Raw genomic sequence first — 24,884 nt, 5'->3', positions numbered from 1 at the left:
TCTGGGACTGAGCACCTGAATGGAGGAGAGCAGGGAGCCTGTCTCTTCTGTATTCTTAATGCCCCCCTGTTGAGCTCAATCAAAGTGGAGAAGGGAGCTGCCCGATTCGAATGCAGAGGGAACAAGAGTGGAACCTGAGTTGTGGATAGGACTGGAGTGTGGCAGGGAGTGGGAGAAGGAAACCAGCACCGGATCACTGACATGAAGCCAGATGTGGAGACTGGAACTGGAAGCTGGGGATCGGACTGGAATGAGGAGTTGGGAGACTGAACAAGTGAAGTGGAAGGAGAGAAGACTGAGATCAGATGAAGAGCCATGGGCAGGGATTGGGAGTAGGATGAGAAGCCCCAGGAGTAGAGACTGGGACTAGTCAGGTGAAGAGAATGGGACTCAGATGAGGAGCCTGAGGTGGGGGAGAGACAGAACTAGGATAGAACAGACTGTGCTCACTAGAACCTGGAATGGAATCCAAGATTTGAGTCTCACCATTCCTCTCATGACAGAAAATATATGTGAAACTAACTGGCCAAGTGTCCCATCCCACCTCTAGTGCTGGTCCACACAGAGAATGGCAACCTACTAATGCTATTAGTTACTCCATTAGCTCAAATAGCAGAGGTCTAAGCAGTGGATCTGAAGGATCCAACCCTGCTGATGAGCCATGTGAGTGTCAACATAATGTGACGGAATTTGTCCTTGCAGTTTACTTTAACTAGCTTGCAATTTACACACAAAAAATGATAAAAAGAACATTAGGGAGTCCTGTGGAAAAGATTGTATGTGACCATCAGAATGCATACACAAAAGGAGGCCAAATTAAAGTTGCACAGGCAACCTTAATTCTGGCTTTTCCTAACTTTGAGTGCTTAGTTTTACAACCTTAATAATAGTCTTAACAGTTTTTGTGTGCTCATGGTACACCTGAAGTCTTACATTCATGTGCTTATACAATAGATTTCTCTTATCAAACTCAATTGTAAAAGAAAAGCCCTGATGAAGTCAAACAGTACTAACATAACTGTTTATCAATAACTTCACAGCAATGTAAACTGATACTATGTCTAATGAAAAGTGGACAAGAATACTCCAATGGAACAGACTCTACCAAATAAGTTACCCCAATGTTCAGTCTGTACAGTCAACCAACACATATATAATACATAAGAGCAAGAATTCCAGATCAGACAACTGGTCTATTTAGGCCACACTCCTGCCTCTGATTCTGGACAACACACAGGTTCTAATGTACTCTCATGAATAAAGTTCCACAGAACAGTGTTTGAGGTTCTTTTACTGATCTTATTACTGCCATCATCTAAGAAGTGCTGCCAGAATAGAATACTGCAAACATCTCTGCATGCATCTTCAAGAACCCTTAACTATTGCAATACTCTTAGGTTGCTCCAATACAGCACACTGAACTCCATGACTATACCTCATGACTTCAACAGGACTCCACACGTGCACAGGATCTATCCTTATGGTTCCTAGTGCAAGATCAAGTCCTCAGACTACAACTTCTTCAGGACAGGGTCTCTGTCTTTCTACGGTACATAACCTAGCATATTTTGGTTATTACCATACTAAAAAATAATAAACTATACAAGGACTTAGATTTCAGCTACTCCAAAACCACCAACTAAAACTACAGCTATGTCTAATGTGCTCTTTGCATGGGCTGAACATTAAAGTCTTGCTTTTCAAGTTAAAGCACTTTAGTCCTAAGACATCTTATTTATAAAAGATTTACAAAGTATGGAATCAAAACTGATCAATAAGATGTCTTGCCCATGACAACATGATTAATGTTTTATTACAAGACATGCCCTGAAATATGAAACACACAGTGCATTCCAACAATGCATATTGATTGTAATTATAACTATCAGCTGAATAAGCCATTTTCCTTTCTGATCACACGTTGGGCTCAGATATTGAGCTTCAGTGATAAAAATTAGACCCTACTACATACAGGACTAAGAAATTGTAACTTAGGTGGAAAAGTAATTGACCTACCATCTATAAAATAAATCAAAGGTTTTCTGAAGACCATCTTCTGAAACCTCCACAGACAAGCTTTGCAACTCAGCTACATTTACAGCAAAAAAAAAAAAAAAAATGCAAAATACGCTCATTTACCATCCTCTTGTCCTCCCATTCCATTCCCCAGTTTCTTCTGTTTCTTCACCTGATGGGTCCAATCATAAACCTAGACTCCAAGCTCTCTGGGGCAGGAGCTATTTTTGTTTGTACAGCATCTAGCACAACACAGATGCTACTCTGAATAACATTCAGTGTTTTTCTTAAAGTTCCATCTTATAGCCATTTTATATAAAAATCTCAGCTTCCATTAGAAAAAAAGTGCATCTCTAGCTCTTATGACTGAAGAGACAAAGCTTAAATTGTGAACCACACAAAGAACGAGGAGTCCAGTGGCACATATTTATTTTGGCATAAGCTTTCGGGGGTAAAAACCCCACTTCTTCAGATACATGAACCACAGGCTCAAAAACCAAAAGGCAAATTAAAAAAAGAACAAATTTGTTTTTAAAATCTTATGATTTTGAGATCCAGTTCATGATTTTTAAACACTTAAGGTTGGCAATACTAGCGTCTGCATACAGGCAGCTCCTGTATCTCTGCTGCTGCTCATAATTTTCCCAAGCAGCAAAAGAGTGACGTTAAAAGGCCTCAAGGTCAGTTTGAGAGCCCCTGTTCTGTGAGCAGCTTTGAAACTAACAAAGAACATGTAAATTTCACATGTGACAGTTCACATCTTAGGCAGGCTATAAATACACACACTAGCTATTCACCAGAAACAAGGACTCCCAAAAAATACGGGATGAGGGAAGAATACAGAAAAACCTCAACCCATAGGAGCCTGGGAGACAAACACACTGTCAGAAGTCTTAGAATGGGAAGGAAAAAAATGGGCTCCTCCTTCCCTTCCAGAAACCAGAAGATCTGAGGGCTTCAAATTCATCAGGACACCTATTAGGAAGGGGCTGATCTAAAAGATGGAGCCAAGTGTAGGCTCCAAGGACCCCACTACAAGAGGACATCAGGATACTACTGATGAAGGCCAATGGGGAGAGGGGAGCATTACAAGCACAACCACGTGTTAACGAAATATTAACGATGAAATGCTAAAACCCCCAAAGCCAACAAAACTCAGAAGTGACCTGAAGATCAACAGAGGCTCAAGAAAAAAGAAAAGGAGTATTTGTGGCACCCTAGACTAACAAATTTAGGCTTTAGAGAAAGCGCAGGCCTACACCAGGAGTAGAGAAGGCTTCTGCCAGCAGCTCTATCAGTCAAGGACAGCGGCCCTGGCCTCACCGGCGACCTCTGCCTAGAGGCGAATGCCCCAAGATCTGGAACAGCCATCTTAAAAGTTTCCCCGCCGGCCTGGGGCTTTTCGTGGCGAGGGGCTGCCCCAAGGCCCCGGAGACTGTTTCCCCAACCCCTGCCCTGCAGGCGAGCACAACAGCAGCTTGCCAGCCACCTGGGGCGGGAATGACTTTACCCCGCACGGACGGGCAGCCACCTCTGCCCGGGGGCCAGCAGCTGGGGCGCAGCAAAGCAACCCGCGGCGGGGAGAAGGCTTCAACAACAAGGGCAAACAAACGCAGGCTCCTGCAAGGCGAGGCCCGGCCCCAGCAGCACACGCAGCGCTGCCGCGCCAGGGCTCCCCTGCCAGAGGCAGCTCCCCCTCAGGAGCCCGAGCAACACCGGCCGCGGCCGCGCCCCTCACCCGAGTCCAGCCCCAGCTGGTAGCAGGCCAGCGGCTCCAGGGAGAGCTTGTAGCCCTCGAACTTGGGGTCCAAGAGCAGCCGCTTCACCCGCAGGGAGCAGTTGGCCACCGCCTCCATCCCCGGCCAGGCCCGTAGCTACCGCCTGCGACGAGGGGGAAAGTTTGGAAGGAGACTTTGAGAAGCGCGGGGGCCTTTACGGGCTCAGGTAAGGCGCATGCAGAGCGTGGAGCACCCTGGGAATGGTAGTTTTAGGGCTCTAGCCGCAAGGGACTGCTGCTGTCAGTCGCCAGGCATGTCGGGAGTTGTATGCCGCACGGGGCGTCCGGAAAGCGGGGCATGCTGGGAGTTGTAGTTCCAGCCTCCGAGGGAACCGGCACGTCCGGCCGCCCAGACCTTAGGCCACACTGGGAGTTGTAGTTTTTAAACTGAGCGAGGGACGACATCGTCCCGCACTCCATTTCCCAGGGTCCCCCGCGCGAAGGGGCGGGCAAAAGCTTGGCCGGGCTGGATTCTCCCGGGGAGACGGCGTCGCTTTCTCCTTCCACAGAGCTGGGCGCGCCGCCGCGGGGGTGAGTCCTGGGGCCCCGAGCGGGGTTCGACGCTCCGCTGGAGGGGCCCGGGGCGCGCTCAGAGCGGGTGGGGAGCCGCGGGGCTCGGCCTGAAATCCCCACCCGCAGCCGCGCGGTTGGTTTCCCGGCTCTGGGGCCGGGCCCGAGCTTCCCCACGCCGCGGGCCGCAAAGGGCTGCGAGCCTTGGCTTGGCCCCATGCTTTGGGGGGAGGGATCGCTCAGTGGTTTGAGCATTGGCCTGCTAAACGCAGGGTTGTGAGTTCAGTCCTTGAGGGGGCCATTTAGGGATCTCGGGGGTGGGGGATTGGCCCTGCTTTGAGCAGGGGGCTGGACTAGATGTCTTGCTGAGGTCCCTTCCAACCCTGATACTCTATGACTCCCTGGCGGGGCCCGGCGGCTGCGCTGTGGCGACCCCTCCCCCGCAGTGGGTGTACTTCAGCCCCGACTCACAGGGCCTGGGGTTGGTCACTGGCTGGAGGGAGGGGCGGGGGTCTGGTCATTGCCCCGAGAGGTGGTCACTCAGTGGGGGGTGGGGAGAAGGTGGGTCACTGGGCGGGGAAGTGTGGGAGAATGGGGTCCGGTCACTGGCTGATGATGGGAGTTGGGAGGGAGGGGGGTCTGGTCACTGGCTGGGGGTGGAGAGACGGCAGGTTATTGGGGAGTGGTGATGGTTGTCCCTCTCTATCAGATGTGCTATGGAGTCTCTATCTTGCTCCTGTAGAGGCTCGGCAACAGAGTACAAAGGACCTCTGGTTGAATGTTATCTGAGCTCAACTCTTCTAACTTTATAGTATCTCACCCCCACTTTGCTAAATCTGTGCTGCAGCCTTCTGTGCTGGCTGTTGCATCATTACACAGGGAGGAGAGAGCGATCAGTTCAGTAAGACTGACACATGCACAGCTGAATTTGATCGTCTCCAGTTTCTTATTTGACCATGTCAGAGAATCACTCCATAGTTCAGGGCAGATAGCAGCCTTTCCTCAAATCAGGGATGAAATACCAGAGCTCGAAGTAAGGTGATAGAGCTGTGGGTCTGAAGTGGCTCAGGTGAGTTAGTTCTGTTAGTCCTTTTATGAACATTAAACTATAATTCTTTATCTGTCCTCCCTTTCCTTTAGTGGTGGAGAAATTATCATGTGAACAGATTATCACAGGCAGATCTGGTATTTAGGAGCAAAAGTTTTCTACATACCTTCATCAAAATTTCTGGCGATCTCTAATTAGAGCCATGGATTTAATAACTGTAGAGAGACAAGGTGGATAAGGTAATATCTTTTACAGTAAAACCTCAGAGTTATGAACTGACTGGTCAACCACATTCCTCATTTGGAACTGCAAGTATGCAATCAGGCAGCAGCAGAGACCAAAAAAAAAAAAAAAAAAGCAAATACAGTATAGTACTGTGTTAAAGGTAAACTACTAAAAAAGAAAAAGGGAAAGTTTAAAAAAAAAAAAGATTTGAGCAGGTAAAGAAACTGTTTCTGTGCTTGTCTTGTTTAAATTAAGACGGTTAAAAGCATCATTTTTCTTCCGAATAGTAAAGTTTCAAAGCTGTATTAAGTTAATGTTTGTTTGAAAGAACAACCATAACGTTTTGTTCAGAGTTACGAACAACCTCCATTCCTGAAGTGTTCATAACTCTCAGATTCTGTTGTATTGGACCCATTTCTGTTGGTGATGGAGACAAGCTTTTGAGCTTACGTGGAGCTCTTCTGGACTGAAGAAGAGTTCTGTGTAAGTTCCGTAACTTTTCTCACCAACAGAAGTTGATCCAACAAAAGAGATTACCTCACCCACCTTGCGACTTAAATATCCTGGGAACAATATGGTTATCGCACCACTACTTTAAGAACTGTGACAGTTTTTTCTCTTTTTACCAGCATTCTAAAGTGGGGTGAATGTGCAGAAAACACTAGTTTATCAGGAAGCAAAGATTATCATATACAATTTGGCTGGGTCATCAGCAGTGAACAGTAGTTTCTGAATTTATGTGAGGACAGTAAGGTTCAATCATGTGATCACTTTGTTGAGTTCTGTTAATCAGTATTTCTGATATAAACAATGTGTGATTGATGACTTATTGTGACTGTCTTCAGTAAGTTGAGTTAACATCTTTCTCTTGTCTAATTGTGTAAATTAAACAAATGCCAAAAACTGAGGGGTCTATACTCAAAATGCTGCAGCTGCGCCGCTGTAGCACTTCAGTGCAGGTGCTACCTATGCTGACAGGAGGGGTTCTCCTACTGGTAATCCACCTCCCTGATGTGATTGCCAGGTTGCCGGAAGAATTCTTCTGTCAGTCTAGCACTGGCCACCTGGGGACCTAGGTCGGTTTAACAATGCTACTCCGGGAGTGGATTTTCCACACCTTTGACTGACATGGTTAAGCCGACCTAATTTTCTACTCTAGACCAGGCCTAACAAACTGTAGAGAGCGTAAGGGAAATTTAATTGTTTAATTACATACATGTTTTCTTACGTTGCAAATGATTAGTAAACAATGCTATTAAAATCTTTTTTTTATAATTTTATAGATTTGCTGTGGAAATCTAGGTTTTCAAAATGAATAAAGATGCACAGATGAGAGCAACTATTAACCAAAAACTAATAGAAACAGGAGAGCGAGAACGGTAAGTAGATTTTTTTTTTCTTATATGGTTTTTATGCTCATTAAATGTCATAAAATGATGTAGCATGAAGGATGTCCTAAAAAGTAAAAAAAGCTAAATCCCTCCTATAATTCTAAATGCTGCAAAACAGTTGAGAAAATCTTGTGTGTTATACCAGTAAAGACTTAATTAAAATATTCAAAAGTAAGGAAAAATAAACCCTCTCGGCCAGTTTTTAACTAAAACAAAAAAGCTGGTAAAATAATAAGAGTTGGGAAAGTTGGCTTATAAATCCCAAGTGAACACTGATGATGTTGTTAATGGAGAAAACATCTTTGTACAGATCTAAAATTACACTGTTAAACAACGAGGTTCCAATTTATTCTCTTTTCAGGCCAAGAGGGAGAGGTGCAGTCTCCTTATTGCACAAATAAAATCTAAGCATGGTATCAGGATTGTGTTCTGTTACATACAATGGTGGAGCAGTAGAATTTTTTCTTGAATTCAAATTATCCAAAACAACAAAGCAACCACAATTGCTTTAATTTGGTCTTCCACAGGGGTTCTCAAACTTGGGGGTCGGGACCCCTCAGGGGGTCGCAAGGTGATTACATGAGGGGTCGCCAGCTGTCAACCTCTACCCCAAACCCCGCTTTGCCTCCAACATTTATAATGGTGTTAAATTAAAAACACTTTTTTTATATATTTATAAGAGGGGTCGCACTCAGAGGCTTGCTATGTGAAAGGAGTAACCAGTAAAAAAGTTTGAGAACCACTGGTCTTCCAGAATCCCGTACCTTGTCCTTCCTCATCCAAACATCTTACCTCTTAACAACTTACTGGTCAAAGAGGACTAGACTTCACGCTTCAGATTGTTGGTCCAACTCCTTCAGTCAAAAATGGGGGATTGCTTGAGCAAAGCAGGATAGTCGAAGGTTAAATGCGCCCCCAGCCCATGGAGTAAAGGACTGAAATTTATGCTACTAAGCCACTATGCTAGTTTACGACATCTTATTCTAATTTGTTTCTCCTTCACCTCTTTAAGTATTATCCCACTGCTTTCCCATATCCAGTGTACCCCCGGCAGTAAAGGAGGGTTGCTCCCGTGCTCCTTCACAAATAGCTGAAGGAATAGAATAGAGTGAACCTGTCTTGAATCCTTTTCAGTTTTGTTCAGCACTTGTTGATTGTGCTGAGAGGAGGTAATATACCAGGCAAGGTCCCCCTTTCCTAGACTTCTCTGATGATAAAAATATCACAGGATATTCAATGCCCAGTTTAAATCTCCAATGAAAACATAGTTTGGATACCTCAAATTTAGAGTTGCAAGCGTTTCTTTGAAATCAAGTCACTTACACTGAAAGTCACTTACTCTTACTCCTGGCCATCTTGGATCCCTTTGAATACAGTAGCTTATTTTATTTCGCAGCATGAATTAGTGTGCAGCTGTGCATACAAAGGCTTACAGTGATGTATTTTTTATAACCTGCTTTGAAGTGAAATATTCTTTCTTTGCTGTTAAAACCACTTTTTCTTCTAGTAAGTTTAATTTTGTCATCTTTACAGCCTTAAAGAGCTGCTAAGAGCCAAATTAATTGAATGTGGCTGGAAGGATCAGTTGAAGGCACACTGTAAAGGTAATTAAGGTTAACTACATTCAATACCCTTAGTTATTGCCTAAGGTAAGAGAATAGGTGCATCACTGCTAGCCAAATAAAAGTTCCAGATGAAAGCTTGACTACCTGAAAGTCAGTTTGAATAAGACGGAGATGATGCTATTGGGCAAGAGAGCATCTTGGAGAAATGTGGGAGGCAGGGTATGAATGCTTTCTTATGGGATACTTTCTCACAACACCTGTACTCACATTGGTGATTTGTAGTTTTGGAATCATCTTGGATGTATCTCTGTTCACGAATTCTCAGGCAACCTGGGTAGCCCAAAATGCATTTTCACATCTTTGGCTGATGTTGAGTTTTTGATATTTCCTCTGATTTGGACCTCATTGTAGTTGCCAAGGTCTGCTGTATTTAAGGTTCTAAAATGTGTGACTGCTTGATTGCTAACATCTAAATAACTGATTCCGATACAGTTTTTCATTTTGACAAGAGATTTTCATTTCACAAGAGGATAAAAGCAAAAGCAGCAAGCAGAGAGAGGTATGCCATAAATAATAGGAGGAGTGCTTGTGCTTTCTTTTTTTGTGAAAATTTTTCATGAAAATCACCGATTTTAGATGAAGGAAAACATCATCAGATTAACTGCTAAGTACCAAACTTTTGTTTTCAAGTGTCTATAGTAAAGGTAAATAGTGAATGTATTAAATTTAGATAAAATTCTTATTACCATAATGTTCAGCTTCCATGGAGGGCTGATAGCTTTCTAAACCAGCACATGATTGTTTTCCTGTTAAGAGCAAAAAAACAAAACAAAAAACTTTGAATATTGACTTTTAACCTTTCTTCTGATCAGATTTACTCTGCCCAAATGGCATTTTTGATGGCAGTCACAGTACATTTTTCAATAGTTTATAGTGCTAGGATTATTCAGTTCTGTTGTCAACTGAAACATTTTACAGTATTGGTTACAGCAGTCATTATTTACAAATACAGAGCACATTCCAGCAGTGCAGGACTGTGCTGATCAAAGTTGAAATTCCTTTCCCCAAAAATATTTACTATATTTAAGGAAAGTGATTCTCTGAAAAATAATCCTAATATGCATACTGAAAACACTAAAACATGGAAAGCAGGAAAAATACTGGGTATATGTTTGCTGTAGATCTGATCTTTCTAAAGGAGTACTTTCAAAATTGCTGTTATATTCTTGAGCAATTGACAGTGTAGTATTAGTGTGTTTATCTCTCCAATTGTGCCCACATATCTATTCAGGGGACACCATCACAGGGCCTAATAACATCAGCCACACTATCAGAGGCTCGTTCACCTGCACATCCACCAATGTGATATATGCCATCATGTGCCAGCAATGCCCCTCTGCCATGTACATTGGTCAAACTGGACAGTCTCTACGTAAAAGAATAAATGGACACAAATCAGATGTCAAGAATTATAACATTCATAAACCAGTCGGAGAACACTTCAATCTCTCTGGTCACGCAATCACAGACATGAAGGTCGCTATCTTAAAACAAAAAAACTTCAAATCCAGACTCCAGCGAGAAACTGCTGAATTGGAATTCATTTGCAAATTGGATACTATTAATTTAGGCTTAAATAGAGACTGGGAGTGGCTAAGTCATTATGCAAGGTAGCCTGTTTCCTCTTGTTTTTTCCTACCCCCCCCCCCCCCCCGATGTTCTGGTTTAACTTGGATTTAAACTTGGAGAGTGGTCAGTTTAGATGAGCTATTACCAGCAGGAGAGTGAGTTTGTGTGTGTATGGGGGTGGGGGGGATGTGAGAAAACCTGGATTTATGCAGGAAATAGCCCGACTTGATTATGTAAAGAGTTGTCACTTTGGATGGGCTTGCACCAGCAGGAGAGTGAATTTGTGTGGGGGGGTGGAGGGTGAGAACCTGGATTTGTGCTGGAAATGGCCCACCTGTTGATCACTTTAGATAAGCTATTACCAGCAGGACAGTGGGGTGGGAGGAGGTATTGTTCCATATTCTCTGTGTATATATAAAGTCTGCTGCAGTTTCCACGGTATGCATCTGATGAAGTGAGCTGTAGCTCACGAAAGCTCATGCTCAAATAAATTGGTTAGTCTCTAAGGTGCCACAAGTACTCCTTTTCTTTTTATCTCTTTAATTGTCTTCAAATCTTTACAGTTGTGCTTCTGGTTAATGTTACATATAATATTTAACTGGAATTACAGCCTTGTTCTGGCTGCAGTTCAAAGACTTGTAAATAATTGCTGCATTGCTACATGCCCAGACAGTGCCTGTCATTGGTATATACAGGATAGATTTGCTAAATGGTGGTCAAGTGCCTTTACGGATCTGTGCACTTGCCTTTTCAGGTTCTTATACCACGCCCACTGATACAGTAATAGACTAAATCCACAGTAGGATAAAATACATATGATTAATTATAGGATTACATATATATGATTAATCTACATATGCAGGTTTTGTATTATAATCTTTGAATAGGTCTGTTTTTCTAATGAATGGATTTAAACTATTCAACTATTCAAGTGGTTTTCTTGGTCTTCCCTAGATGTAATCAAAGAAAAAGGGTTAGAGCATGTTACTGTTGATGACTTGGTGGCAGAAATCACTCCCAAAGGTAGAGGTAAGAAAAGTAATGTCACTTAATGCAAAAAAAACACCTATTAATTCCACACTAAGCTTACACATTTAAATACTCTAGAAACTTTGTCTAAGCACCAATAACTTGCCCACATTGCATGTAGAGGAAACTATATAATAGCCTAACTAGTAATCACAAATGGGCTACATGTGTAAATTCCTGTTGCCATGAAAGCCTTACTGTTTCTGCGCTGACTCATGTATTTTAAAAAAATATTTTTATATATAACTTTCTTTGAAAAAGACAGAAAAATCTGCTTAACAATTAAATGCCCCCAGTGGTCTCACTGACACTAGTAGAATTAAGTGCATGTGGTGTATGGGAGAGATGTTTTCATATCTCTGTTGTTTTGGCTGGAGACCTCTGTGAGGCTGGGTTAACAGGGCAGTAAGAATATCAGGGGGAGGGGGCAATAACAGGAGCAGCAGCAAGAGAGACAATGTGCATCTCATGAAGAAAAGTGCTTTGTGTTAGTCTCCTTTTTGCAGTCCACTCAGTTGCCCCACAGCCAGTCAGGCCATCTAGGAAACCTCTAGTGTTAAAGAAGGTAAAGCTGTTTTTAAAAAAAAAAAAAAAGGCCCACCCACCCAGGGCTGAAGCCCTTGAGCTTCAGCTTTAGCCAGCTCACCCACCTGGGGCAGTGGGGCTTGTCTCCTGCTCCCCTGGGCAGGCTCCTGAGGTCATGTAGTAATTTTTGTTGTCAGAAGAGAGTCACGGTGCAATGAAATTTGAGAATCGCTGCCCTAGCTCTTCTCTTCAGAGAACAGAGTTTATGGGGGAGAACAGAGCTTATGGGGCAGAAAGTGAGTCAGATCCTTTGCTGCTGATTGCATCCCACCTACTGCCGAATATAAATCCTTCCTTTCTTCTTTGGATTGCTCTCCAACCCCAACAGGAGATTGCTGAATTGGCTGGTGGAGTTCTAAGAAAGTCTATCATGCATCAGAATTGCAGGGTCAACTTATGATATACTGCGCTACATATATCTTTTTCTTTTCCCCCTATTTCTTACCTGCTTTTTTTTATTTGTATTTCAGCTTTGGTACCAGACAGTGTAAAGAAAGAACTCCTACAAAGAATAAGAACCTTCCTTGCCCAGCATGCCAGTCTTTAAGATTGACATTAATTCTGAGTACAGTATTTTTGTGTGTCTGTATTATGTAAGTCATGCCAGAAATTGGAATACATTTTTCATGTTTTAGAATTTAAGTTCATTTTTGTATGATTAGTTACAGGTGTATCATTATACTGCATTAATTTCTTAAACTTGCTGTTTTAATAAAAAAAAAAAAAACTTTTGTGGTTATGTATGTTTTGAAGGTTCTTATCTTCTGTTATATTGAGTGGTTTTTAAGCTGGTGATATGTTAATTTCCAGACATCTTTTGCTACTTTGCACTAAGTCATTACATTAAATCAATACATTTTTTATGATTTTTGAATACATCAACCTAGTAAGTACAAACACATTTGTTATGCTTATAAGAAGCACACATGATCTTTTTCAGGGAAAAAGGCAACATGCCGCCTTTTTTGAAAATACAACAGTTAGCATATGCATTCAATCTCTCACACACGTCCTGCAGATGGTCTTATAGTTAACAATGTGTCATAGCTCGAGTCAATCTAATGGCCAGTTAGATTGAGCACGAGTGAGGAACTGAGCTCTGTCACTCGCGATTCAATGCTCCGAGATTTTGCAGGTCTGAACCCAGACTTCTATGGCAAAACACCCCAGATTAATCCTTGTAAATTCCCACTTTAGTCTATGGATTTTGAGTCTGTAAGTGGTGTTAATCTTGGGGTTTTCCACTGTTATCTCTTATTTGTTGTCTCGCCTTCGGGGGTGTTTGCCTCACCTTTGAGGTCGTCAATGCTGCTAACTCGTTTAGCATCAGATGCAATGGATTTTTTCTGATTGTTTCCTGCTGTCTCTCCAAGTCTCTCACTTCTTCTTGACCATCTGGACATTGTGGTGGCTTTCACACTCACCCTTAACCATGCACACATCCTTTACTCACACCAAACAATTTTACAGAAAATTTCAGACAAGTTTACATTTTAGAAAGGGTTATATGCAATGTTCCCTCTAATTTTTGACAGGCCGTGTGCACAAAAAATTTCTTCTGTGCAAATTGTTGTGCTTCTGTGCAAATTTTTGTGTGCACAGTGTTTTGCTGTGTGCGCAGGGTTTCGGAGCTGTGTGTGCGCACACGCACAGCTTAGAGGGAACAGTGGTTATATAGTTATTAAAGGGATTACAAAAGAACCTTACACAACTTCGTTTGCAATGCAGATAAGAAACAAGACCTTATAGCAAATACTGTGATGTAAACTTATCCTAAAACAAAAGGTGACCATAATCAGCCATAAGGACTGTTCTGGTCTGTTCCTGCCTTAACATCAGTTCAGACACAGGCAGCCTGTCTGATGCATTTCTACCAATGGCCCCTTAGGCCATTCCTTTCTGCTATTCAAAAAGGGTGGCTGGCAGGATATGGTCAAATCATACATTAATACATTTATTACATGCTACATTAATATATCCTTCATTCTAAATTATACAAAATACGAACATAAAATCCTACTACTACATATTCACTCTTTCAAAAATGTGTGTAAATATAATAGAAATGCAGATCTGAAAAAAGTAATTATCTGGACATTAGAACAGTATTCTGTTTGTTTAGTATGGTCAATAGTTGGATTGCACCAAGCAAAATAAGGACTCTGTACAAAATTCTGTTGATGACATTCTTCCCACCAAGTACTTAACCAATATCCCATATGGTGACAGAAATTTACAAAAGGGGCTTTCTTTGAAGTTTTTTTTAGGTATATAATTTATAGGACTTGTGGATAATTGTTGAACCTGGATCCACATTCCAGCTTCACCAAAAGCTGCTTTAACTTCTTTCTTTAGTTAAAAAGAAATGCTGCTACTGCTGCTTAACAACTGCAGTGTTCCACCCTTACAGCATTCCACTGGTGTATGAGATCCAGTTATGTTTCAGTACACTTCATATAGAGAGGCCGTTCTGGATAAAGGTACTACATACTGGCAATTTTTTTCTTTTTCATCAAGCTGGTGAATCTAAAATTCTGACTAGAACAGACACAAATTGAAACAATAAATAATTTTACTGAAATAACTTACAATCATCATCATCACTCCCATAGCGGTATTGGTCATTGGGGCACCATCATTGATGAGGAATCAACCAATTTTCTCCATCCCTGACAATTGTATCTCAGTACTTGAGTCTCCGCGAAGTCCATTCCTGTCAACTCTTTTATGTTATCAGTCAAGGTGGATTTGATTTAAATCACTAGTCAGGAAGACTCGATTTAATCATGGATTTCTAAATAAAAGTGCATTCTTGTTGGTTGTTACAACCTTGATACATATTCTTCATAACTCAGAGATAGATATGTTTCATTTTTAGAAGGTACACACTATATATTTTTAAAGTGATTTATTTTGAAAACTTCTCAGATTAGTTTTACAGCTATATCAGAAAATGAATGATTGTTTGGTTATTTCATAAAGGTAATTGAAGCAGATATTTAGGAAGTCATGGAGAGGGGAACCATCTCCAATTCAATAGATTAATCATTAATATTTGGAGGATTTTTTTGCCATGCTGTATTAGGAGGAGAACATCACCAGACAGACTTTTAAATTGTTTTATTTAATCAAAACAACGACATTATGTATTCTGGATTTTTTCTTCAACAGCAAACATACAATATTTTAACAAAACAAGCATATGAATTTTTGAATTTAGTTAAACATTAAATTTTTTTAAAATCAGGTTGTTTTTGTTAAAGTTGTTTTTAACTAAAATAGTTAAGTCAATTTTTTTAAAAAAAATATTTCAATGTCAACCAGGTCAACATGAGAAACTTAAAATATTGGTTTCTGCAGCTAACTCAGTTGTCTTCACCTTCATTTTCCTATTTGTTCATAATAGGGAAAAGGAAAAAAAAGCTTTCCTGCTTTTTCAGGCAGGTCCCAAACAATTTCTCAATTTGGAATGAATTAGTCCAAAGGAAGAAAATATTCCTTCTACACAGACAGAAGAAGCTACTGCTGTTAAAAGTGAGATTATCATTTCAACAGTCACTGAATCCAAGTGCTTAAGTGACTTCCACCAGTTCACAGGTGTGACTTTTTTAAAACATCAGGAGCAAGCATATATTTCTTGAATGGTTCTTATTCCTAAACTGGGTCTCTTTTACGGCCTGCTGCCATTATAGGTTTGCCCTTCTAGTGAGACAATGGTATGGTAGATCTCAAATCAATGAAGGCTACACTCAAGACTTCTGGAATATGCTGCTCAAACAGTTTCACTTTTGTTTCTACTGCCTGTCCCTCCCTTCTCACATTTATCTCCAGACTACTTCTCCTTAGCCAGATCTATTCCACGCCCAACAATCTTCTCTATTCATTGAACTTTTTGAAACTTTTTACTTTTAGAGCAAGGTAAGGGATTACTCTGTGTACACAAATTTGCAGAGGGACAATAGGGTTGAGGTCTGTTATTTCTCACCTCTATATATTTATTTACAAACATTTTTGCTGTTAACAAGTATGTTATCTCTGGAGAGACATATCCATAGTTTAAGAACTGAAAAACTAAGCATCTCTGATGGTATCTTCTAGACTGAGCACTGAGTCCCATTGGGTAGATAAAAAGATTAACCTAAATAATCCATACAGAAGCCTCTGGAATCCCATAAAATTGGGTCCCTAATCCATGAACTATTGGAACTCCTTTACAAAACTTTTCTTAAACATTACATGAATATATTGTCTCATACTATAGAATTAGAATGTATAATCCCTATTCCGTGATGAGATATCTTTGAGCTATAATATATCTTTCTTTAGATAGGTTTTTTCCTCAAAAAGCATTTTATCAAAAAAATTTGATTTAAATAAAAAAATCCGTTTTTTAAATTTTTTTCTTTTAAATCATTGATTTTTATCCAACCTGCTGTCAATCCATCTCTATTCTGTCTATCTCTTCTTCTCTTCCCCTGTACTGTCCCTTGGAGGATCAGCTTGGATAGGCCAGAGGATCTTGCTACATGGCCATACCACTTCAGCTTGCGCTTCTTCACCGTCGTCAGGAGGTCTTCATATGACCCAGAGCAGTGGGTGATGATGTGACGGACCTCTTCATTAGTGACGTGGTCGAAGTAGGAGATGCCTAGGATTTTACGGAAGCATCTGATCTCTACTACCTGTATTTTCCGTTCAAATTCTGCCATAAGGATCCATGTCTCAGACACATACAGAAAAATGGAGATGACCAATGCATGTAGCAGTTTCAGTTTGGATTACAGGGAGATGTTCTTATTCCTCCAAATTGGCTTTAGCTTTGCCACTGCTGCTGCTGTTTGCGCAGTTCCTGCCCGAATTTCTGCCTTGGATCCTTCATCAGTGATGACTGCCCCCAAATACTTGAACTGTTTCACTGTTTCCAGCTGTTGTCCACTGACAGTGATATGTCAGCTGATCCCATCACGTCAGCTCGCCAATCTTGTGAAAAGACTGGATAAAACCTCTGCAAAATATGGCATGGAAATCAGTGCAGAGAAATCTTACAGTAATAAAACCCTAAAATGACCAGGAGCAAGGATGATGGGTGAAGGGCTTGCAGGAGGGAAGACGTGTTTGGCTTTCGCCATGTTCAGTTTGAGTTAGCAGTACACTCAGGAGATAATCAGCTAGGCAAGAATGAATGGAGGAGGAGCAATCAGGAGATGAATGAGGCAGGAGATGAATGAGGCAAATTTTTTTTATAAAGAGAAGCCACATGAATCTGAGAACTGGAAAAAGGAATTCTTGTCATTCAAGTCACTGCTAAATGTGTGTTGGATTATATCAGAAAGACTCTTAACACACTACACTGGAAATCAAATGATAAAGCAACCAGCAAGAATGGTGTCCTAGTAGGATTAGCTTTTAAATATGAAATACCAATAAGGTTTTGTTTTAAAAGAAATGTGTGTCAAACTAAACTTTGTGGTGATGGGCACATTTCAAATGTGTAATGAGGGAATGTAAACAAATGGTAGCTATTTTCTACAATTGTATAAATTGTAGATATATAATAGAATGCTAAAGGTCATTTTTTGTCCATAGAAATTGTTTTGCCATCTCGAAGTTTCTTCATCTTTGCTCCAGCCAGCCAATATCTGACAGTGTACTACAGGATACATTATAATTTGCTCCTTGTCATGCAACTTGATAGTACTGGGTTCAGTTACTCACAAAATAACTTTGCTATGCTTGATGTGCCACTCCTTTTAGATTTCTGCATATATTTTAAAAAATCCTAAAACATGGGGTTTGGAAGCCTTTGGGGCTGAATGATTAAGCGCTATGGAAACATCTGGACCCTAGAGAGTAACAACCATTTGAGATATTTAGCAGCTGGTACGTGAAATTAAGTAGTAGATTCAATAGAGTTCCTAGTGTCCTTTCCATCACAATTGGCACTTTTATGATCTGATAATATACAGATATGTGCGGACTCAAAAGTATGGTTTTGTTTTTTTGGACAGCAATCAGAATTAAGCACTTACGCTTCTTCAAGTGCTTGCTCATGTCCATTCTAGGTGTGTGCGTGCCCATGTACACAGTCGGAGATTTTTCCCTTAGCAATATCCATAGCGTCAGCTGTTAATTTGTAAAATACTTTGAGATGGAAAGCTGCTATGTAAGGTTTTTATTTATTACATATTTTGGATGGCACGGAAACTGAACAACATGTTTACCTCTAGCTGGATTCCCTCCAGAACAGAGCTGACGTATACAGATAGAACAGTTCCTGAGCTGTACCTGTTACATGGGTAAAGGGCCTGGTACTGCAAGGTAATGAGCACCTGCTTGAAAGTGCTGAGTGTCCTCAACTCAGGAACTTGCAGGATCGAGTCCCAAAGACACCTAGGTGTTGTGGTTCTAGCAACTTCTATGAGCATTGAGGTCCCTTTTAAAAAAGATAAGTAACATAGATTATCACTGTCAGGGTTCCTTCCCCACTCTGAACTCTGAGATACAGATGTGGCGACCCGCATGAAAGACCCCTTAAGCTTATTCTTACCAGCTTAGGTTAAGACTTCCCCAAGGCAGAGATTCCTTTCTTGCCTTGGGATCGCTGCCACCACCAAGTGATTTAACATACAATCAGGGAAGGGACCACTTGGAGTCCTATCCCCCCAAAATATTCCCCCAAGCCTACACCCCCTTTCCTGGGGAAGGCTTGAGGATATATCCTCACCAATTGGTTACAAAGGGACTACAGACCCAAACCCTTGGGTCTTAGAACAATGGAAAAATCAGTCAGGTTCTTAAAAAGAAGGATTTTATTTAAAGAGAAGAAGGTAAAAATCACCTTTGTAAACTTAGGCTGGTAGTTAACCTTACAGAGTAGCAGAAAATTCAAAGAGCACAAAGGAACCCCCTCTAGCCTTAGTTTCAAAGTTACAACAAAACAGGGATAAACCTCCCTCTAGCAAAGGGAAAATTCACAAGTTGAGAAAACAAAGATGAACTAATACACCATGCCTGACTGTTACTTACAAGTTTGAAATATGAGAGACTTGTTTAGAAATATTTGGAGAACATGGATTGATGTCCAGTCCCTCTTAGTCCCAAGAGCGAATGGCCACAGAAACAAAGAACCCCAAACCCCCTCCCCCCCCGACCCTGATTTGAAAGTATCTTTTGTCCCCATTGGTTCCTTTGGTCAGGTGCCAACAGGTTACTTGAGCTTCTTAACCCCTTACAGGTAAGGAGGAATTTAGGCTACCCTGATAGTTATGATAGTTGCAACCTGAAGGCATCAGCTGGACAATGAGGCCTCTTCATACAGAGACCAGAGGCAGTTAGGATCACCAGATACAAGTCCTACCTATTTGGCACCTTCCTAGAAGTCCTGCCTCCAACACAGGTACAGTGGTTCAAGGTTTCCTTTTCCTCCTCCTTTTCTTTGCACTTCAGCTGGACAGAGATGGTTTCTGCCTAACTTTTCATTCCCTCCTGGCCTCTGGCAACTTGGGCTAAAAAAAAATTTTAAAAGATGACATTCTATTTTTCCTTGGAGACTGTTCTCCAGAGTACTCTTTCCCAGTTACATCCACTACTCTATCTAAACTGGCAGAGCAGTCTTAATAACATTGGTCAAAGAATAAAAGGTGCTCAATTTAATTGGGGATTGGTCCTGCTTTGAGCAGGGGGTTGGACTAGATGACCTCCTGAGGTCCCTTCCAACCCTGATATTCTATGATTCTATGAATTTGTCAAGGACCTTTCAGCAATCTGCAGAAGAGGAATCATCCTTCTTCAGCTCCAGTCTTCAGAGCCTCACATACCAGGGACTGGGGCTCAGAGACAAACAAACCCAGATCTGTACAGTCTGCTTAGGTGAGTATGGCCTTCTCAAAGGGCAAGAGAAACCATGTAACAGGTTAGCAAAAGCCTAAATCATTGCATAAGTCTCCTTCACTGGGCTCACTTACCGTAGTAAATGAAAAGCCTTTTATGTCTCCAAGGACTACGTTTCAAAGTGTTAACCAGAAACCTGAAATATCCTCCCGTGTCCTGAAATGGCAATATCTAGGATAAATAGAGCCTTAGAAGAAGAATTTGGGAAAGCACCCACCTAGTCTTCAGCATCCATTTATCTTGAGTAGTATAAGCTGACCTTTCCAGACACTTCCTTAGGAAAGAGAGTTCTTTAGATAAAATTAAATTTTAGACGAGAAGATGGCTTCTCCTGCCCCGCAATATCCTTTGTCTATTTATTTTTATTAATTCCACCTGTCTCTGCCTATTATCTCACTGCTGGCTGCTATAATGACGAAGGCCATATAAGTAACCTTGTGTTTAGCTCTGACACTCTGGGTATGTCTACACAGAGATAAAAGCCCTGTGGCATGTCCATGGGTGGCCTGGGTCAGCTGACTCAGGCTCATGGGGCTTCGGCTGTGGAACTAAACATTTCTGTGTAAATGTTCCCCTGTATTGAGCAGGTACTGGTTCTATGGCTCCCAAACAAAGAAGGGTGTTTATTTCCTGTATTGCATTGCAGGCACTTGTGAGAGGGATCTCTGAAGAGGGAAGGGGAATGAGGAGGTGGGAGGGAGGTAAAGTATATGGTGTAGCCCAATTATGTTACTTCCAGCACCCATTTGTCTGAGGTGACACATTCCCTTGCATGTTGGAAAGCTGGTTTCCAAATGGGGGAAGGTGAGCAAAATGATAAAGCTGGCAGGCGGAGAGGGGGAAATCTGAATCCTTGACTGTTCCGTCAAAACTGGCGCTTTGATGATGACACCTGTTGTGAAGCCACATCAGATTACTTAGAGGCTTTCTTCCTCTGGAATCTGTGTCTCTTCCTGGGAGTCTCTGGAATCTAGAGAATTGTGTGGGGTGGAATCTTTGAGCCATCTGCAATCTGCTGAACTTCCATTTGTTTGCAGGAGTTTAGATGCCTAACTAGCATAAAATGGCCCTGGAATCTTTAAGGGTATGTTAACGACTCGTCAGTGTTCTCTGCAACCAACTTCTATCCGTCAAATGAGAGATCCTTGACTGTATTCTGGATTTCTCTGGAGTAGCCAGACAATTTTAGCCACGAAGCCATACACATCACCCCCGCTCTAGAAACAGAAGAGGCTGTGGTCTCTGCAGCATCAAGTGCTACCTGCAACAATGTTCTTGCCAATAACTGTCCCTCAACAATAGTAGCCTGGAATTGTTCCCTTTGATCTGGAGGAAGGTGTTCAATAAATGATCCAAATTTTGTTAGTTGATAAAGTTGTACTTGGCCAGCAATGCTTGGTAATTTGCAATGTGGAATTGCAGTGTAGCCGATGAGTAGGTCCTTGCCAAGAGGTCCAGGCATTTTTGGTCTCTGTAGTATGGGGTTGATCTATAACAATATTGTTTGCTTGTTCCCCATGTCTACGACCAGAGAATTTGGAGGTTGGTGGGATAAGAGGAATTCAGAGTTCTTGGTGGGGACATAATATTTCTCATTGGCCCTCTTTCAAGTGGGTGTCACTGTTGTTGGGGTTTCCCAGATGGATTCCAGTGGATTCCAATCTAGTGGATTCCAATCTAGTGGATTCCAATAGAGCCTCATTAATGGGGAGGGTAACTCTAGATGGTATCATAGAGTGTAGAATGTCCAACAGCTTTGTTGGGGTTCTCCAACCTCCTCAAGGGATATCTGCAGAGAGTCTGCCACCTGCTTAACGAGGTCCTGGAACTGCCAAAAATCATTGGCCATTGATGGAGGGGGAGGTAACAGGGCCTCATCTGGTGAAGAGGACAAGATGGTGGTTTGAGGCATAGCTTCTTTGTCTGCCTGGGTCTTTTTCTCCTCAAATGTTTCCTCCTGTTGCCAGGGGTGCGGGGAACTTTGGTTTCCTTATCATCCCAATGGGATAGGGTTGGGGTACTAGAAAACTGCTGATGATAGGCTGCCTAGGAATCCTAATATGGCCATTAAGACCCATACAGGGTTGGGGGGTGGCATACAGGGTTGCTCCCACTAGGAGTGATGAGATCCAAAAGCATCTTTCCTGCACCTTCAGGAACGAGGATTAGTCATCATTTTCTTTTTTCCTTTATGCCGCTTTTCCTGGAGAGGGTTGCAATGGCAGCATGGAGAGTAGGAAGGACTAGACCTCCTTTTCCTCTGCAACAGGTTTCAGCTCCTCCTGGGGGATTCCCGTGTTCCCAGGCCAGCCAGGAAATATAATCCCTCCAGCGTGTCCTGAGTCGGCCTCAGGGCCTCCGCCCTGTGGGACGTGCCAGGTAAAGTTCCAAAGAAGCCTCCCGGGGGCCATCCTTATCAGGTGCCCAAACCACCTCACCTGGCTCCTCTTGATCTAGAGGAGTAGTGACTCTACTCCGAGGCCTTTCTGAATAGCCAAGCTCCTCACCCTCTCTCAGAGAGTAAGCCCAGCCACCTTGTGCCGAAACCTCTTTTCCATTACTTGTACCCGTAATCTCGTCTTTTCGGTCATTACCCAAAGTTCATGAGCATAGGAGAGGACGGGGACATAGAGTGACCTGTAAACTGAGAGCTTCATCCAAGAGCTCAGCTCCCGCTTCACCATCAGATACCAGGATCTTCACAGATGCCTGTTTAGCCTGAGAACTGTGTTTTCTCACCTCCTCCGTACTCACGGAGTGTAGTGTGTTGGTGGTCATCCCTCCTCCTCAGACTCAGAGGGAGGCCCCTCTGCCTCGCTACATACCAGAGGACAAAGTTAATTAGCAGGGGAATTAGCAGGTTAACAGTCTATAGCCTGGCCCTTTGGGTGGCCTTGCTACTATCAGTCTTTATCCTAGCCTCCTGGCTAGAACAGACAGCAAGTGCAGTCTGGAGCTCTGGCCCTCTGGGGAGGGCAGAACAAGGAGCTGCCTTTAGCCCAACCTTCTGGCAGAGTAAGCAGCAATCAACAGTCAGGCTTAATCCTCTGGGCAGGGCAGGGCAATAAGCAGTCTGGGGCTCTGGCTCTCTAGGTAGGGCAGCGCAGTAAGCAGTTTAGGGGGCTCTGGTCCTCATGCAGAGCAGAGTGATAAGCAGTCTAAGCGGGCTCTGGCCCTCAGGTACAGCGATAAGCAAATGCAGGCCATGTGGCCTAAGATGGGGAGGCTGCCACCTTCAGGGGCAGGGCTGGCAGCAGGCAGTAGTGGGACCTGGGTCCACCCTGCTCCAGGGGTCCCAGCCCAGGGCCCTGACAGTGGCGGAGGGCTCTGCCACTGGGTCAGCAGGGATCTCACCGAAACACGATGACTCGCTCCGACAGCAAAGCCAGACTAAAGTCTTGTGTTCCTGGGCTATTTCCTATCACAGTTTGCAGATAGGCTCTGTAGTCCAAGGGTCCTCCATCTCACTTGGGTATTCAGCAACCTTAGCAGCTCCTCAGGATACTCATCCAATGGCAGTCCTGGCAGCTCCTCAGGGTCCTCCTCCAGGAGGGATATGGGCACTGATATCAGGGGGATCCTGATCTGGGAGATATAGGCTTTACAGCTATGAGAAATGGGATGAAGTTACTGAAAGTAAATTTGAATCTGAATGTCATCAAAACAAACAAACAAATACCCAATAACTTTCTGCCAGTGGCTGAGGGACAATCTTCTGAATTAAGTGATAAAGTCATTTTGCTTTAACCATGTAAAAGTGGCACTGCACAACGCATTAGAAATCCTGCAAAGGGACAGTGTAGATGTTTTAACTGGCATTTTCCAGTTAATTCCCTGATGAACTTGAGTTGCTTATTGCAATTGTAGTACAGTTGCTATAGCAATGGAAGACATAAGGCTTTGGCAACATCAGAAGACTTCTCTTTTGGACGACTTCCACCACTATTATTCACCAAATGATCCAAAGGAACTCTCCTTTTTAAAAACAGCATGTTAATTGTGTTTTTGAACAGATGCTTCTTTGTAGATCCTAATAGATTTTCCTCATTTTTACCTATTTTTTTCCTTCTAGAAATATAGATGTTACATTTGAAGTTGCATGATTTTTTTTTTAAATTCATGATGGTAGTTATTCAGTATTACAGACTTGTCAAAACTTCCTGGATTTTTCATCATTAATATGACAATCACAGAGCGGTCTGTGTTTTAAAGTGTGAAGGGGAGCCTATGTAATTATAAAATATGTATGTGTTTGCATATGTTTAAAGTGTTGATTTATCCTTGAAGTGAACTATTTCCCATATGTGTATACACAGATTGTAATGTTCATAAAGTGGTTGTACACTCCTAACAAGTGTCACTGGCTATGCCCACAACGCCAATAATTCCCAATGTGCCATGCCTGTCGTTTTGCCACTCAGTTAGCATGCTCACTTTATTTCTCAGAGTTTACAGATCAATATAAAAGCATATGTGTATATATAAATGATCCCCCCCACCCCTTATTTCTGTTTCCCAAGACAGAAAGCTAGATTGTAGGTCATGTAGTTTTTCTATATTAACAGTTTTTAAAGCAACCTTCTACATGTATGCCTCTACCCTTGTTCGAGTTCAAGTTCTAGTAGGAGATCTTTAGATTTCTCACAAACTTGCCATGGTAGCTTGTCTCAGGAACAATGGATGTTGGTGATTATTCTAAGGGCTTATCTAGACAGAGAGTTAGTATGCTAAAAGCAGGAGTGTAAGTAGCATGCCACTGGCTAACTGCCCTTGTGGACCCTGCTGCTGTGCATTCAGGTTCCCTAGTGTGCTTTAATCTCCTCCCATTTGAAAAAGGAATAGATCAGTGCACTGTAGATTTATGACAGCTTGCCGCGCACTAACTCTCCAACTAGAAAAGCCCTAAATGTCACTTGATGTAGTTTTGCTCTAGTTATACTTCACAGTTGCTGTAGAGTCAGAGAAGCTGGATTTTTTTCCATTTACTTCAATAGGTGTTAGATCAGGCCTGAAGAGAAGCACTCTGCAGAGCTTTTGTAATGCTCTCATTCAAAGCTCTTGCTCTAACTTATAAGAGCAATGAGGAAAATTTGAAGGAGCTATGTTACTTCCTTTCAAGAGAGAAATGAGTAGACATGCACAGTATTAATACATAAAATAAATTAAGTGAGACTACTCTTACTGAAGGCATAGGAATTAGCAAAAAGCCAACAACCACT

At 42.2% G+C, this 24,884-nt stretch overlaps 2 protein-coding genes across 3 annotated transcripts in view; one reads left to right on the top strand and one right to left on the bottom strand.

Moving 5' to 3' along the window:
- The window catches only part of NUDCD1 (NudC domain containing 1), a 149,342-nt gene extending 145,350 nt beyond the window's left edge, over positions 1-3,992 (bottom strand). Inside the window, exon 1 of the mRNA XM_048841496.2 lies at positions 3,755-3,992. Within this exon, the coding sequence (XP_048697453.1) occupies positions 3,755-3,872 (118 nt within the window). The 5' untranslated portion in view covers positions 3,873-3,992. The remainder of the gene's footprint in view (positions 1-3,754) is intronic.
- A 191-nt stretch (positions 3,993-4,183) lies between these two features.
- On the top strand, positions 4,184-12,514 carry ENY2 (ENY2 transcription and export complex 2 subunit). Of its 2 annotated transcripts, none has more exons than XM_048841498.2 (5): positions 4,184-4,324; positions 6,860-6,955; positions 8,501-8,571; positions 11,116-11,190; positions 12,246-12,514. In XM_048841498.2, exons 2-5 carry the CDS (start codon positions 6,888-6,890, stop codon positions 12,320-12,322), a joined length of 291 nt encoding a protein of 96 aa, XP_048697455.1. In that variant the 5' UTR covers positions 4,184-4,324; positions 6,860-6,887; the 3' UTR covers positions 12,323-12,514. The 2 variants fall into 2 exon arrangements, with proteins under 2 accessions (XP_048697455.1, XP_048697456.1); XM_048841499.2 differs by lacking the exon at positions 4,184-4,324 and adding an exon at positions 5,082-5,372.
- The last annotated feature ends 12,370 nt before the right edge of the window (positions 12,515-24,884 follow it).

Source organism: Caretta caretta, chromosome 2 (genome assembly GCF_965140235.1).
Source record: "Caretta caretta isolate rCarCar2 chromosome 2, rCarCar1.hap1, whole genome shotgun sequence".
NCBI lineage: Eukaryota > Metazoa > Chordata > Testudines > Cheloniidae > Caretta > Caretta caretta.
Note: the sequence above shows the minus strand (reverse complement) of the source record. Positions and strands in the feature narration are given on the sequence as shown.